At 41.4% G+C, this 16,406-nt stretch overlaps 1 protein-coding gene across 4 annotated transcripts in view; it reads right to left on the bottom strand.

Moving 5' to 3' along the window:
• Positions 1-16,406, bottom strand: part of dgkh (diacylglycerol kinase, eta) — a 529,882-nt gene that overhangs the window by 7,591 nt on the left and 505,885 nt on the right. For 3 of the 4 annotated variants that reach the window (XM_048541055.2, XM_048541059.2, XM_059650501.1), the window contains one exon: positions 12,406-12,536. The exons of the other annotated variant lie outside the window; for it this stretch is intronic. In XM_048541055.2, the coding sequence (XP_048397012.2) occupies positions 12,406-12,536 (131 nt within the window). The remainder of the gene's footprint in view (positions 1-12,405; positions 12,537-16,406) is intronic. 4 annotated transcript variants of the gene reach the window in all.

Here is a 16,406-nt window from a genome sequence, read left to right as displayed (position 1 = left end):
TACTGAATAAGATTCCACAGTCCTCAGTAGAAGCAGGGGGTTCCAAACAAAAATCACTATCCTCTGAGTGAAGAAATTCCTCGCCTTCTCAGTTCTAAATGGTCCTTTTATTCTGACACACTGTCCCATGGTTTTAGACCCTGCAGCCAGTGGAAACATCCTTCCTGCATCTACTGTCTATCCCTTCAGTGATTTTGTGAAGTTTTTAAACAACAGTCCCAGTCTGCTCAATCTCTCTTCAATGGACAAATCTCATCCCAGGGAGCACTGTGATGAACTTATCTACATTCCCTTGATAGCAAATAGATCATTCTTCGGGTAAGAGAACCAAACCTGTCCATGACACTCCAGATGTAGATTCACCAGCAAGGCTTCTTTGTTCCTCTACTCAAATCCTCTTGCAATAAACATTAACATATTATTTGCCTTCCACATGATTTGCTGCACAGACATGCTAGCTTTCAGTGATTTAAGAACAAGGACACCCAGGTCCCTTTGGAAGTCAACAATTTCCAATTTCTCACTAAGAAGAAATAAGAAATACTCTGTATTTTGTTCCACCTGCAAAACTGGATAACTTCACACTTATCCACAGTATATTCTAACCATGATGCTCTTGCTCACTCACTCAACCTCTCCTTTTGAAGCCTCTGTGCATCAGGCTCAGTGGTTAGCACTGCTTCCTCACAGCGCCAAGCATCCGGGTTCAATTCCAGCTTGGGTAACTGTGTGGAATTTGCACATTCTCCCCATTTCCACCAGCTGCTCTGGTTTCCTCCTGCAGTCCAAAGATATGCAGGTTAGGTAGATTAACCATGCTAAATTGCCCTGTAATGTCCTGGGATGTGCATGCTAGGTGGATTAGCCATGGGAAATGCAGAGTTATGGGGATATGGTGGGGTATGGGGCTGGGTGGGATGGTCTTTGGAGGGTCAGAACGGATGTCATACAGTAAAAAAACATGGAAACAGGCCCTTCAGCCCAAACTGGTCCATGCGGACCATGGTGCCCACTCAGCTAGTTCCAATTGCCCACATTTGGCTCATGTCCCTCAAAACCCTCCTCATCCATGTAGCTATCCAAATGCTTTTTAAATGTTGCTATTGTACCTGCCTTAACCACTTTCTCTGGCAGCCCATTCCACATACGCACCACTCTCTGTGTCAAGAAGTTGCTTCTCAGATCCTTCTTAAATTTTTGCCCTCTTACCTTAAACCTATGACCTCGAGTTTCAATTTCCCATCCCTGGAAAAAATACTATATGCATTCATCCTATCTATGCCCCTAATGATTTTGTACCCCTCAATAATGTCACCCCCCATTCTCCTAGTTTCCAAGGAACAGAGTCCTGTCCTGGCCAACCTCTCCCTATAACTCAGGCTTACTAGTCCTGGCAACATCCTCAAAAATCTTCTTTGCACACTGAGGGGTTAAATAGTCTCATTCTGCACTGTAGGGATTCTATAGTTGAACTCACATTCCCAAAAGCTTTTTATTTATTATCTACAAACTTGGAATTGTTGCAATTGGTTCCTGCATCCAAATATTGACATGGATCATGAAATGCTGGAGCTCAAGCATTGATCTTGGCGATACCCCAGATTTGCAACCTCCGAATCTTCAGCTCCTATGCCAGAATGAATGGAATTTTGAAAGATACATTCAAAATACATTCAATATCTCTGTAGCCACCACTTCAAACAATCTGGGGTGAAAGTCATGGAGAAATGGGGATTTGTCATCTTTCAGTCTCATTACTTTTTCTAGTACTATTTTTTTTATTAGTACTAATTTCTTTCAGTTCTACCCTCTCACGAGACTCTTGCATTATAAAGACAGACACAAACCAGTTACTTAGCTTCTCTACCATTTCTCTATTTCCTATTATAAATCCTGTCTAAATGAATCTGCATTTGTCTTTATTAATCTTGTCATTTTTACATACCAATAGAAGTCTTGCAATCAGTTTTTACATTTACTGTGATTTTACATTGGTTTTCTGTTTTTTCTCTTTATAAATTTCTCGGATCCTTCTGCTAAATTATAAAAATCTCCCAATCCTCAGGCTTACAACATTTTAACTTTATAAGTCTCCTTCCTTGATCTAAAATGTAAAGTTACCATTGCCTTACAAGACCATATGGCTGCTCTCATTAGAGAAGACTGATGATGATTTAACCTGAAAGTCACTACGTCCCAGTGGAGGAGTCAGGTTGAGAATGAAAATACTTCATGGTAACCTCAGCCAAAGTGGGAATTGAATCCACACTGTTGCCATCACTCTGCATCACAAACCAGCCATCCAGTCACCTGAGCTAAACCGATGACTAACCTTACCTTGACCTAATAACTTCCCTTGTAGCCATGAGTCTCTTACTTTTCCTATTGGATATTTTTCACTTAAATCAATGTATGCTTTTTGAAAACTAGGCATTATTTCTTTAAATACTAACCATTGCCTATCATCGAACTTTTTAATGTATTTTTCCAATTCATTGTCATGGACTTCATCTTTATACCTTCATAATTGTCCTTATCTTGGTTTAAGACCTGAGTTTCAGATTGAATTTTCAAATGTAATTCTGTCACCCTATGGTCACTCACCACTAACCTTTTTTTTAAGAATACGCTTATTAACTAGCCCATTCTCGATTGAAAATAGAAACAACATATTATAGAACATAGAACATAACAGCACAGTACAGGCCCTTTGGCCCTCAATGTTGTGCCGACCTGTCATACTGATCTGAAGCCCATCTAACCTACACTATTCCACGTGCGTCCATATGCTTGTCCAATGACACCTTAAATGTACCCAAAGTTGGCGAATCTACTACTATTGCAGGCAAAGTTTCTGAGTAAAGAAACTACCTCTGACATCTGTCCTATATCTTTCACCCCTCAATTTAAAGCTATGCCCCCTCGTGCTCACCGTTACCATCCTAGGAAAAAGGCTCTCCCTATCCACCCTATCTAACTCTCTGATTATTTTATATGTTTCAATTAAGTCACCTCTCAACCTTCTCCTCTCTAAAGAAAACAGCCTCAAGTCCCTCAGCCTTTCCTCGTAAGACCTTCCCTCCATACCAGGCAACATCCTAGTCAATCTCCTCTGCACCCTTTCCAAAGCTTCCACATCCTTCTTATAATGCGGTGACCAGAACTGTACGCAATACTCCAATACTGCGGCCGCACCAGAGTTTTGTACAGCTTCACCATAACCTCTCGGTTCCGGAACTCAATCCCTCTATTAATAAAAGCTAAGACACTGTATGCCTTCTTAACAGCCCTGTCAACCTGGGTGGCAACTTTCAAGGACCTGTGTACGTGGACACAGAGATCTCTCTGCTCATCTACACTGCTAAGAATCTTACCATTAGCCCTGTACTTTGCCTTCCGTTTACTCCTACTAAAGAGCATCACCTCACACTTGTCTGCATTAAACTCCATTTGCCACCTCTCAGCCCAGCTCTGCAGCTTATCTATGTCTCTCTGCAACCTACAGCATCCTTCGTCACCATCTACAACTCCACCAACCTTAGTGTCGTCTGCAAATTTAACTAACCTTCTAAGCCCTCATCCAGGTCATTTATAAAAATGACAAACAGCAGTGGACCCAACACCGACCCTTGCGGTACACCACGAGTAACTGGTCTCCAGGATGAACATTTCCCATCAACTACCACCCTCTGTCTTCTTTCAGCAAGCCAATTTCCGATCCAAACTGCTATATCTCCCACAATTCCATTCCTCCGCATTTTGGACAATAGCCTATTGTGGGGAACCTTATCGAACGCCTTGCTGAAATCCATATACACCACATCAACCGGTTTGCTCTCATCTACCTGTTTGGTAACCTTCTCAAAGAACTCAATAAGGTTTGTGAGGCACGACCTACCCTTCACAAAACCGTGCTGACTATCACCAATCAATTTATTCTTTTCTAGATGATTATAAATCCTATCCCTTATAACCTTTTCCAACACTTTACCAACAACTGAGGTAAGACTCACTGGTCTATCATTACCAAGACTGTCTCTACTCCCCTTCTTGAACAGGGGAACCACATTTGCTATCCTCCAGTCATCTGGCACTATTCCTGTAGACAATGACGAGTTAAAGATCAATGCCAAAGGCTCGGCAATCTCCTCCCTGGCTTCCCAGAGGATCCGAAGATAAATCCCATCCGGCCCACAGGACTTATCTATCTTCACTCTCTGAAGGATTTCTAATACCTCTTCCTTGTGAACCTCAATCCCACCTAGTCTAGTAGCCTGTATCTCAGTATTCTCCTCGACAACATTGTCGTTTTCTAGAGTGAATACTGTTGAAAAATATTCATTCAGCGCTTCCCCTATCTCATCTGACTCCACACACAACTTACCACTACTATCCTTGATTGGGCCTAATCTTACTTTTGTCATGCTTTTATTCCTTAAATACCTATAGAAAGCCTTAGGGTTTACCCTGATCCTATCCACCAACAACTTCTCATGTCTCCTCCTGGCTCTTCTGAGCTCTCTCTTTAGGTCTTTCCTGGCTACCTCGTAGCCCTCAAGTGCCCTAACTGAGCCTTCACATCTCATCCTAACATAAGCCTTCTTGTTCCTCTTGACCAGAGATTCCACCTCCTTCATAAACCACGGCTCCCGCACTCTACAGCTTCCTCCCTGCCTGACAGGTACATACTTTTCTAGGACACACAGGAGCTTTTCCTTGAATAAGCTCCACATTTCCAATGTGCCCATCCCCTGCAGTTGTAAATTTTACATTTTCTGTCAGCAGTCTGCCAATCAATGCAAGTGGATGACTGTATGGGCTGCAGTGCTTCAACATGGTGACTGACAACTACCTTTATAACAGTAATTAGGAATTAGTCTCAGCAGTAGTGCCGACATCTCAGGATAACAACATGATCCTGTGTTGCACATTCTGATCTATGAAAGTTTAACATGATTCCAGCACCTGAGGAAATACTTTGACACAAAGTCCAAGGACTTCAACAGATTTTATTTCAAGATTTTAAGAGTGAAGGAAAATTCACCAGCTCAGCTCTAATTAGCCTTGGACTTCCATAGCTACCTCATGGCTTCGGTCCTGTGCTGTGAGCTAAGATAGTGGAGCAGAAACAATTATACATCATTAACTTAAAATATCAAATTAACCTCCCCAGTGACATGTAGCTATTTTTTTCAGTTATCTAGGGGACAACTTACAATTATGGCTCTCACTTTCCAAGTCAGTGTACTATATGACTACTAAACTAACAAACACAATGGCAATTAGCAAATGACAATTCTCGAAAGGAAAGTGATCACAGCATCGCAAACTTAATTTTAATAGTGCTCCATTTTAATCACTTAATGTAAATGGAGTCATCCTTCAGAGTATATTACATAGACTGAAGTCACCCATAAATACCACATTCCCCATGCATGCATTTCTAATTTCCTGAATTACACTTTGCCCTATACCACCACCAATGCTTGGAGGCCTTGAAACCATTCCTGCTAATGTTTGCAGACTCTTGTTGTTCCTTAGATCCAATCAAAACAGTTCCATATTCTATTCTATCGATCAGAGATCCTCTCCTGTTAATGCACTGATCCCATTTCTTACTGTCAGCACAACCCCACCTCCTTTTTCTTTTTAGCTTATCCTCTGAAGTGTTGAATACCCTTTAAATTTCATCTCCCAGTAGGGGTCACCTTGCAGCCTGAGCCCTGCCATTGTAATTAAATCACACTTGTTTATTACTTTTAATTGAATAAATGTAAGAAGATAGATTTTTAATTAGTAATGGGTTTAAGGATTATGAAGAAGGTGAAACTGAGGCTGAGATGAGATGAGCCAGGCTAGTACTAAATGGGACAGCAGGCTGGAGGGGATAAATAGCCTATTCCTGCTCCCAGTTCTTATTAATCGAGACATCAATTCACCTACCTTGTGTCTGCATGCATTCAGATAGAGTGCTTTAATTCTGCCTTTTCAGCACTATCCTGTAATTTGACATAGTTTGACTCTGGGATTTTCTTCTTTTTCTTTCCACTTTTCTCTACAGCTTTGCCTGTTGCCAGTTTCAGTTTTTATTCTCTCTGGATTCCCTTGTAGCTTCCCCTTCCCCAGTTTAAACTAGTTTAAATCTAATTTCAATCTAGTTTAAGTTCTCCACAACAGCATTAACAAATCTCCCTGACAGAATATCAATCCCAGTTTTGCTAATGTGCATCCTGTCCTCTTTGCATTGGTATCATCTGCCCCAGAACCAACCCCAATGCATTGAAATCTAAAAGCACCCCATTGTACTATTCTTTTCAGCCACATCTTCATTCACTCCATCTTCTTATTTCTGTACTGACTGGCATGTGATACTGGGAGTAATCCTGAGCCAACTGCCTACTTTTAAGAACTCCTCCCTCTTTCTCCCTGTAAAACTGGCATCAAAATAGAGCACAAACTCTGGATCTTCACCTTCCCTCAAAATAACGTCCTGTAGCTGCTCTGATGACATTTTTGACCCTTGCATGACAGAGAAAACATGCCATCTCGGAGTCATGTCTATGACTACAGAAATGCCTGCCTGTTCCCCTCATCTACCACTATTGCCCTTCCACTGTTCTTCTGCCTCACCTGTGCAGTTAAGCCACATGCTGTGCCATAATGTGTGGCTCTTGCTACATTCCTCTGACACACCACCATCCTAAACAGCATCCAAAATGAAAAATGAAAAATGAAGTGTGCGACTCAAGGGGCTCCTCCACTATGTACATAGTCTTTCTAAGCTATCTCGCAGTCTTCCATTCCTTCTCTGTCTCTCAATATGCTTTGGGACCACTTTGTTAAATGTACTAACCACGTAGTTCTCAGCTTTGCAGATGCTTTACAATAACTCCAGACACTACTCAAGTTTCAAATCATGGATCTTAAGGTTTTGCAGCTGGAAATGCTTCTAAGTAAATGTGAAAGTTAAAAGTTATGTTAATTCAACCTCCTGCTAGTCCTTCAGTTTTTCCTCTGTTATTTTCAACACCATTGGCCATACCATCCTTCTCCATGGTCTCATCCTCAGTCTATCTCTGGACAACAGTTCTTTTCTAACTTGAGACACACTTCAAGTTGCCATATGGCTTCTACTACACTTGCACAGATAACTCTTGTGTAAACCACAGGTCTACATTTGGTCCTCTTGTTCTTACTATCTGTTATCTTTCAGTGGTCTTCTGTAGTAAGATGGCATTAGTGTTCATTAGAATATGGATTACAACCTGCAAGCTACATATAGTTACCTTTCCAATGGCCTAAAGGCTGTTCTCATCCTCTCAAAATTAAAATCTATATATACTGTAAATTGAGCTGAGTTCAGGTAAATCGCAGTAAAACTAAGGCCAGGTTCTTCAAGATCTATAGGTGTTGGGCCTGAATTCGAATTCTGACAAAACCTGCAAAAGCCATCCCAAATGGAGATTCACCCATGTAATCTTGCTCAGTTTCCTCACCGAAATGCATTCTCTTGACAAAACTGGTTTCTTCTACCTCTGCACCATTCCTCACATTGTACTACACCAACACACCCCTTTATTAAAATCCCACACCATGCCTTAGTTCTTTCAAAGCTTGACTTCTCTCTGCCTCTATGTTTGCATCAGCCACTTTGTTCTGCCAGTGCCCTGTTTCAGCATGAACTGAAACAGCAGATACTCACTACTAATTCTCCAAATCTTTCCGCAGCTTCTCCTTATTCTTAGTTAATTTTGTGTAGGAGATTAAGAGCTGGTCTAATGGAGGTATGTAAGACGATGAAAGACACCAAAGAAGCAGATAGAGAGAAACTATTTTCTCTGTTTGTAGTTCAGAACAAGTAAATTTAATAAGAAAAAGTCAAAGTCATAGAATCACACAGACGTCCAGAAATAGACTCTGCCGTTCAACTTGATCATGCTGAGCAGATATCCTAAATTAATCTACTCCCATTTGCCAGCATTTGGCCCATATTCCTAGTCATATACCCATCCAGATGCCTTTTAAATGTTGTAATTGTACCAGCCTCCACCAATTCCTCTGGCAGCTTATTTCAAACACGCTCCACCCTCTGTGTGAAAATGTTGTCTCTTAGGTCCCTTTTAAATCTTTCCCTTCTCACCTTAAACCTCTAGTTTGGACTCCCTACCCTGGGCAAAGACCTTGGTTGTCCACTCTCTCCATGCCCCTCATGATTTTATAAACTTTTAAGAGGTCACCCCTCAGTTTCTGATGCTCCAGGGAAAATAGCCCCAGACTATTCAGCCTCTCCCTTAGCTTAAACCCACCAACCCTGGTAACATCCTTGTAAGTCTTTTCAAATTTAACAACATCTTTCCTATAGCTGGGAGACCAGAAGTGAACGCAGTATTCCAAAAGTGACCAAACCAATACGTTGATAAACTCTTGGCACCGGCAGTGGTGTATCCAGTTCTTCTCACTCCAGTGTCCAGTGTCATTATTACAGATTTGAACCTTTTCTTAAAGATCCCACTTGGCTGCATTAAATTCTACCCACCTATGTCTGTCACTCAGTTGAGTGGCAAGCATGAGAATGGTATTAAATATAGAAAAAAAGTGTAATTGCTGTGGAAACAATGGAGACAAAAGACAATGTTCCTTGCAGAAAGTGTGTGTTTGAAGGTTCCTGCAAATAGGATGATTTGTGATGTTGGACCAGTATAAGACAGTAGTTGGGCCTCAACTGGAATACTGTGTAGAGTTGCAGACATTACATTATAGGAAAGATGTAAGTTCATTGAAAGAGTGCAGAAGAGATTCACAAGCATGTTCCAGGGATGAAAACCTTCAGTTATTAGGATAGATTGAAGAAGTTGGGACTAATCTCCTTGGAAAGAAGAAAGTTGGGAGGAAATTTGATACAGTTTACAGGGCTGGATAGAATAGACCAGGGAGAAGCTGCTTCCACTTGTAAAGGTCTCCTCCAAGCCACTTACCTGCAGCAAATGGACTGCAGTGGTGCAAGAAGGCAGCTGGAGACGGGCAACAAATGCTGGCCAGGCAGCGACCCATTTCCAAGGAGTGAATAAATAAAAACAAAGAAACACGGACAAGACAATATAGATTTGAAGCGATGCGCAAAAGAAACAAGGGTGATATGAGGAAAAACATTTCCACTCAGTGAGTAGGGTACGGAATCCACTGTGTGGAAATCTGGTCGAGGCAGGCTCAATTGAGGCATTCAAGGCAGTATTGGATGATTACTTGGATAGAAATGGTATGCACGGCTACAAGGGACAAGCAGGAGATTGGCATCAGATAATGAAGAAACGGTACAAGTATGATGGGCCAAATGGCCTCCCTTCTGCACCATATGCGAACATAGAACTTTACAGCACAGTACAGGTCCTTCGGCCCTCGATGTTGTGCCAACCTGTCATACCGATCTGAAGTCCATCTAACCTACACTATTCCACGTACGTCCATATGCTTGTCCAATGACGACTTAAATGTACTTAAAGTTGGTGAATCTACTACTGGTGCAGGCAAAGTGTTCCATTCATTTACTACTCTCTGAGTAAAGAAACCACCTCTGACATCTGTCCTATTATCTTTCACCCCTCAATTTAAAGCTATGCCCCCTCGTGCTCGCCGTCACCATTCTAGGAAAAAGGCTCTCCCTATCCACCCTATCTAACCCTCTGATTATTTTATATGTTTCAATTAAGTCACCTCTCAACCTTCTTCTCTCTAATGAAAACAGCCTCAAGTCCCTCAGCCTTTCCTCGTAAGACCTTCCCTCCATACCAGGCAACATCCTAGTCAATCTCCTCTGCACCCTTTCCAAAGCTTCCACATCCTGCTTATAATGCGGTGACCAGAACTGTACGCAATACTCCAAGTGCGGCTGCACCAGAGTTTTGTACAGCTGCAGCATAACCTCTTGGTTCCGGAACTCGATCCCTCTATTAATAAAAGCTAAAACACTGTATGCCTTCTTAACAGCCCTGTCAACCTGGGTGGCAACTTTCAAGGATCTGTGTACATGGTCACCGAGATCTCTCTGCTCAACTACACTACCAAGAATCTTACCATTGGCCCAGTACTTTGCCTTCCGGTTACTCCTACCAAAGTCCATCACCTCACACTTGTCTGCATTAAACTCCATTTGCCACCTCTCAGCCCAGCTCTGCAGCTTATCTATGTCTCTCAGCAACCTACAGCATCCTTCGTCACTATCCACAACTCCATCGACCTTAGTGTCGTCTGCAAATTTACTAACCCATCCTTCTACGCCCTCATCCAGGTCATTTATTAAAATGACAAACAGCAGTGGACCCAACACCGACCCTTGCGGTACACCACTAGTAACTGGTCTCCAGGATGAACATTTCCCATCAACTACCACCCTCTGTCTTCTTTCAGCAAGCCAATTTCCGAACCAAACTGCTATATCTCCCTCAATTCCATTCCTCCGCATTTTGTACAATAGCTTACTGTGGGGAACCTTATCGAACGCCACATCAACCGGTTTACTCTCATCTACCTGTGTTCTGTGACTCTGTGAAACAAACCACAGGATTGGTGTTTGAGGCAGTGAATTGGTATTCAAACCTTTGGGAATCAGAAGTTTTATGTTCAGTCTGTTAGCTATAAGGAGGCTATATTTAATAAGTTACTAGGACAGAAGTTGTACACTTAATGGTAAGGTCCTGGGGAGTGTTGCTGAAGAAAGAGTCCATGGAGTGCAGGTTTACAGTTCCTTGAAAGTGGAGTTGCAGGTAGATAGGATAGCGAAGAAGCTATTTGGTACGCTTGCCTTTATTGGAAAGTGCATTCAGATAAGAGTTGGGACGTCATGTTACAGGACATTGGTTAGGCCACTTGTGGAATACTGTGAGCAATTCTGGTCACCCTGCTATAGGGAGATCACAAAGTCACCTTTTTCATGGTACTGGCTTTAAAAACAGGCTTTTTTTGTGCCTGATGCGTAAAGGAGTCATTGAATCTATATAAAATGTGTAACTTTTAACTTGTTAATATTTTTTCGTAAAGTGTGGACATAAGAATTGGATGCTGATATTTTCAGCTATTTAGAGTTCAATCTAGGAGAAACAGGTCTGATAGGAGGCATAAAGGGATCCAACGGCACAAGTTTACAAACAACTGCACGTTAATAGGGCTGTATAATTGAAAACAAAATGCACTAGAACCTGCAGATATAGGAATAGAATTTTGAAGCTGTAGCAGTTCATTAGATCAGACTGAACAAAAGGCAGAGTTCTGGTTTCCATATCATAGTAAGGCAGTAAAGACAGTGGAGAAGATGCCAAATTGATTTACAAGCACAGGGAAGAACAGACAGATTGTAACTCCAGGAAAAACAGAATAGACAGGTGATCTTTTCTTGAGAAAACGAAAGGCTAAGGTGTGGTCTAAATGCATATCTTTAAAATAATGATGAGATGTAGAGAAGCTATTTCCACTCATTGGCAAGTCCAAAATTAGTGGTCTAAAATTTAATACAGTCATTGATAAATCCAGTAAGGAATTCAAGAGAAACTTCTATTATCTGAATGGCAAGATACAGCACTTGCCACATCACAACTGGTTGAGGCAAAATAGGTCCAGTTAAGGGAACGCTGAACAACAGCGTGTGAAGAAGAGGTATGTCAGGATATATTAATGGAATGAGATGAAGTAAGGTGAAGTGGGGGTAGGAATAGGCTTGTGGTGAGGCATAAATATTAAAAATCTGTTGGGTGAAATGACCTGTATATGTGGTATAAATACAAAGTAATTCTATCTAAGTAGGTTTGAGAGAGTCAGCAGAAAATTCACATTTACATGTATAGTGATATTTCTTGGACTAACAGCATGAATGGTGAATGATACTGTGGGAGGCAATAGTCTTACACAGTCTATTCTCAATGTGGGAAATTCTATCCTGATTGCTCAGTCCTGGAATTGCACCAACATCTCCTGACCATTCATCCAGACACAGCAAGCACTGCGGAGACAGTCAGGAATGAGAAACTATAAAACACAAGGAAAGTTAGAAGTGGGAGAAGTACAGACAGCATACAAAATAGAAAGTCGAATTAAGGGCACACAAATGTAAACATTTTATCTTTTCTGAAATCTGCTCTGTCCAAAGCTATACCACCATATTACGCATTTGCTAAAACATACAGTAGCGAACTTTAAGGAAAAATACTTCCAGATATAATGTACAAAACGGCTTGTGGAGACACCATTTTCAACTGCCAAACATGCACACATCCAACAATAGTGATAGTTTGACAGATATCAATACACCATCATACAATCACATATAGCAAGCCAAGCCAAAGCACAGCAGAAAACAGAAGGTGAGAGAAGGATTGGGTACAAATGCACGGGAAAATAGGTCTGTAAAGGAAATACCTTCAGATCACGCCTTTCCAGGTGCAAAAGCTCAGAGCCTCGGATGTCATGTCGAATGAAGCGTTCTTTGTATTCTCCCAAGCTGAGCAGCTCCAGCCAAGAAGCAACTTCATCTGTGCCCCATTTTTGAACTACCAAAGTCAAGAGCAAAAGCCCCTTAATTCCTCCATGCTTCATAAGCAAAGGGTAAGCAAAAGTGGGAAAGAGCAGAGGAGCTAGCAGTGCTGGCAAAGAGGGTGGGACAATAATAGTTACATTCATCTAGCCCATCAACCAGGTTGCTTTTCCATGCAAACAGTTGTTATTGTATAGACCTTTTGAACACTGGGCATCCTTGCAGCTCTGAAAACCTGAACATATTTTCTATAACTGACAAAGTCATGCCTGTAAAGCTGCGATTTGAAGATTAGTCCAGTACCTTCCCACCAAATGTCTGTTAGGCAGAACCAGCTCAAGTAGGCACTCAGGATCATAAATATGATTTAACAGACATTTAATGAGGTTGGCTCCTTCGGTGGAACACTAGGATGGGTCACAGAGCTACAGTGAAATTGGAGCTCAGAGCACTGACCCGTGTGCCAGTATGATGAGAGTTCCCTTCAGGAATCTTTCCTCACAACCATATCCCAAAACAAAACTGTAGCATGTCAAAACATTATTGAGAGAGTGTCTGAAATCACACTGATGCTGAAATAAGCAGCATGTCAAATACACTTACATCTCTGTACATTCAACCCAAAGATGCTATGAGCTTCAAGTTTCTTTCTAAAGGATCAGCAGTTATGGGTAAGTTGGAAAACTGAGCTTCTAATTAAATTGAGGAGAGGCTCAATAGGCTAGAGCAGAGGGGGCTTGAGGAAGTGGAGATGACTGGGGGTATCTGATTGAGATATACAAAAGTATGACAGACATAGCAACAGTCGATCATAAAAATCTTTCCCATGCAGCAGATGAGTCTAAGACCAGAGGACATGAGTTTAAGGTGAAGAATAAGTGATTTGGAGGAGATCTGACAAAATATTTTTTCACCCAGAGGGTGGTAGATATATGGAATGTGCTTTCTGAGGGGGCGGAGCAGGCACGTACCCTTGTAACTTTAAGAAATATTTGGACAAGCATTTAAAATGCTGGGCCAAGTAAAAGTAAGTGGGATTAGCGTAGTTTGGTGTTTGTTGATTTTTTTATAGACAAGGTAGGCTGAAGAGCCTGTATCTATGCTGTAAGACTCTAATCAATAATAGACATGGTACTAAAGGGAACATCACTGTTATAGTGAAAAACTACCACGCTGGGGACAATGCATTTCAAACAGAAATGGGAAAAGGGGTGATTGATGGGTACCAGTTTTTGGCATTGGGCAAATGTTCCTGTATCTTCTTAAATTTTTATTTAAAATAAACTTTTACTGAGAAGTGCAGCCAAGAAAGCATGATTTTAAAATTGTGGGAGTATTTTTATGCCTTGGCAATGCTAGGGAAAGATCTGAAAAGACACAAATTCTGATCCAGCAATGGAGTAAAGAACCTGGATGTTCTTATGGGAGGTTGGTCATTGCAACAGCGAAGCAGGAGTTGTGCCTTGGGGCCGCGCAGAATTCTTGATCAAGATTACTTCACTGGAATTTCCTGAAATTATCTGATGCCAGGAATCCTCTGACAAAGTCCCCAAATCTGAGTTACAGTCAGAAACTTTGAAGGGAGGTCTGACTAGCTTATGTTAATATTATCGACGAAATATTACAGGATTGAAATCTGTTCTAACTCTTGGCTAACTATAAAACTGGTCCCCACTACATTGACCACTCTGACTCACCACAGACATACAATCCCCTCAACTCCCAATAATACACAATTTACCCCTTTTCCAGACCCTTCACTGCACCCTAGCCTTTCACTCACCCCATCAACCAACTCCTACTGGGCCCTGATTCGCTCTTAGTGATCCTTCCATGGGCACCTGATGCTCAACATCTCTCAGATTCCCCACAGACCTAAATCCACCAAGTACTTGCACTCCCCACTTATCTAGCACCTCACTTACTCCACCCACCTGGCACTTGAGCCTCCAACTCACCTGGAATCCTGCGCATCCCACCTGCCTGGCACCATACACCTTCACTTACCTTGCACATTTACCTTCTCTCAATAGCTCTTATGGTGGTTTTGGAACCATTAAACATGGAACATGGCACCACTGCTTCAAAGGGGGTGTGGTCTCTGAGGTAATCCCCTCACCCTCTGCCTGCATGATTAACTGCACTACTGTGGCTTGGGATTACAGCCAGAAAGGTTGGTGAGCAACCTTTTGACCCATCCGGGTAGAACATGGAGATTCTGACACAGATCAGAAGATTTTGGCTAATATCTCTCATTGCCTTCGCTGTTCTGAATTCAATCCTAATTACATAACAAAGTCTTCAAAAAGGCTAATATTTGGATATATTTATTAGAGGTTTTGCATAAGAGATTATTAGAATAAACAAGAACTTGTGTAATGCTGGGAGGTAGGAAACTCAAATTAGGGATAAAAGATTCATTCTCTGATTGGTGTGAGCTGGCAACAGGTAGTAATAAATGGTCTGCACTTATCAACACCTATAATCATAATCTGTTGAAGAAATGGAGGGCAGGGATGGTAGTGGTGAAGGGAGAGAGAAAAGAGCTGTACGTCCTAACTCATAGGTAATATAAAGAAGTGTTATTGGAGGGAAGTAGGAAAATAGAAAGGGACAAATAAAAGGCAATCACAAGGGTATGAAGGCAGAATTGGCTACAGTGAACATGGTATGATTGAAAGACTGCAGATAAGCAGTGGCAGACATTTGAGAAGATAATTCATAACTTTCAACAAACAAAAAATTCCACTGAGGAAGAAAGGCCCACAAGAAGGATATACCATCCATCGTCAATGATATTAAGTTGAGAATAATATTCAATTTAAAGAAAAGGTGTACAGTGCTCTGTAGACTAGTGGTACACCAGAAGGTTGAGAAAGTTTTAGAAGTGAGCTAAGGATGACTAAAAGAAAACAAATAGCATAAACCTCAATGTATGAGAGAAAACTAGCATGTAAAACAAATGAAAATATTAAAGTCTTACACAAATATACAAGAACCAGCTGAAGTAAGCACTGATCCTTTAGCGAGTAGGACTGGAACGTTAATAATGGCGAATGGGGAAATAGCAGAGAATTTCACCAAGTAATTTATATCAGTTGTTCCAATAGAAGGCACAATAGGCAGTCAAAATTAGCCGGAAATCAAGAGGCAAAACTCATGAGTCCTTTGGACCCAACTGTCTGATCCTCGCAGCTTAATAGAAGTGACTGTCAGGATGCTGGATACACTGGTGGTTATCTTTCAAAATTTCCTCGATTCTGGACAGGTTTCTGTGGAATGGACATCCACAAATGTAAAACCTTAAAAGAAGGGGAGAAATAGAAAGTACACGTAGTCCATTCAGTGCCTCAAGCTCCACATTCCCATCTATCACCAATAGCCTTTGATTCCCCTGTCTACACTTTAGAAATATTCAATGACCCTGTTTCCACAGCCTTCTAAAGCAGAGTTCCAAATTCACTCATGTTTCTGAGAGAAAACATTTATAAAGGGCTGTCCCCTAATTTTGAAACACTCTACTCAGTTCTGAATTCCATCACAATAGAAGACATCCATTCTATGGCTCCTTTGTCAAGACCTATCAGGGGCTTATACACTGCAGTCAAATCATCCCTTACTCTTCTAAATGCCAGTGTAAAAAAGCCCAGTCCATCCAACCGATAAGGCAATCTGCTCATTTTAGATTTCAATCTCTGAAATGCCTTCACTACATTTGCTTCCTTCGTTAAATAAGGAGGCCAACTGCATAAAGTGTTTGAGATATGAAATCCCTACTCTTATGCTGTGTTTCTCCCATAATAAAGGATAACATGCCATTAGCTGTTTTGATTGCATGCTGTGTCTGCAGACTAATGGTTTGTGACTCGTGCTAGAACACCTAGTT

This window comes from Stegostoma tigrinum, chromosome 12, assembly GCF_030684315.1.
Source record: "Stegostoma tigrinum isolate sSteTig4 chromosome 12, sSteTig4.hap1, whole genome shotgun sequence".
Lineage (NCBI taxonomy): Eukaryota > Metazoa > Chordata > Chondrichthyes > Orectolobiformes > Stegostomatidae > Stegostoma > Stegostoma tigrinum.
This window is presented reverse-complemented; position numbering and strand designations above follow the sequence as displayed.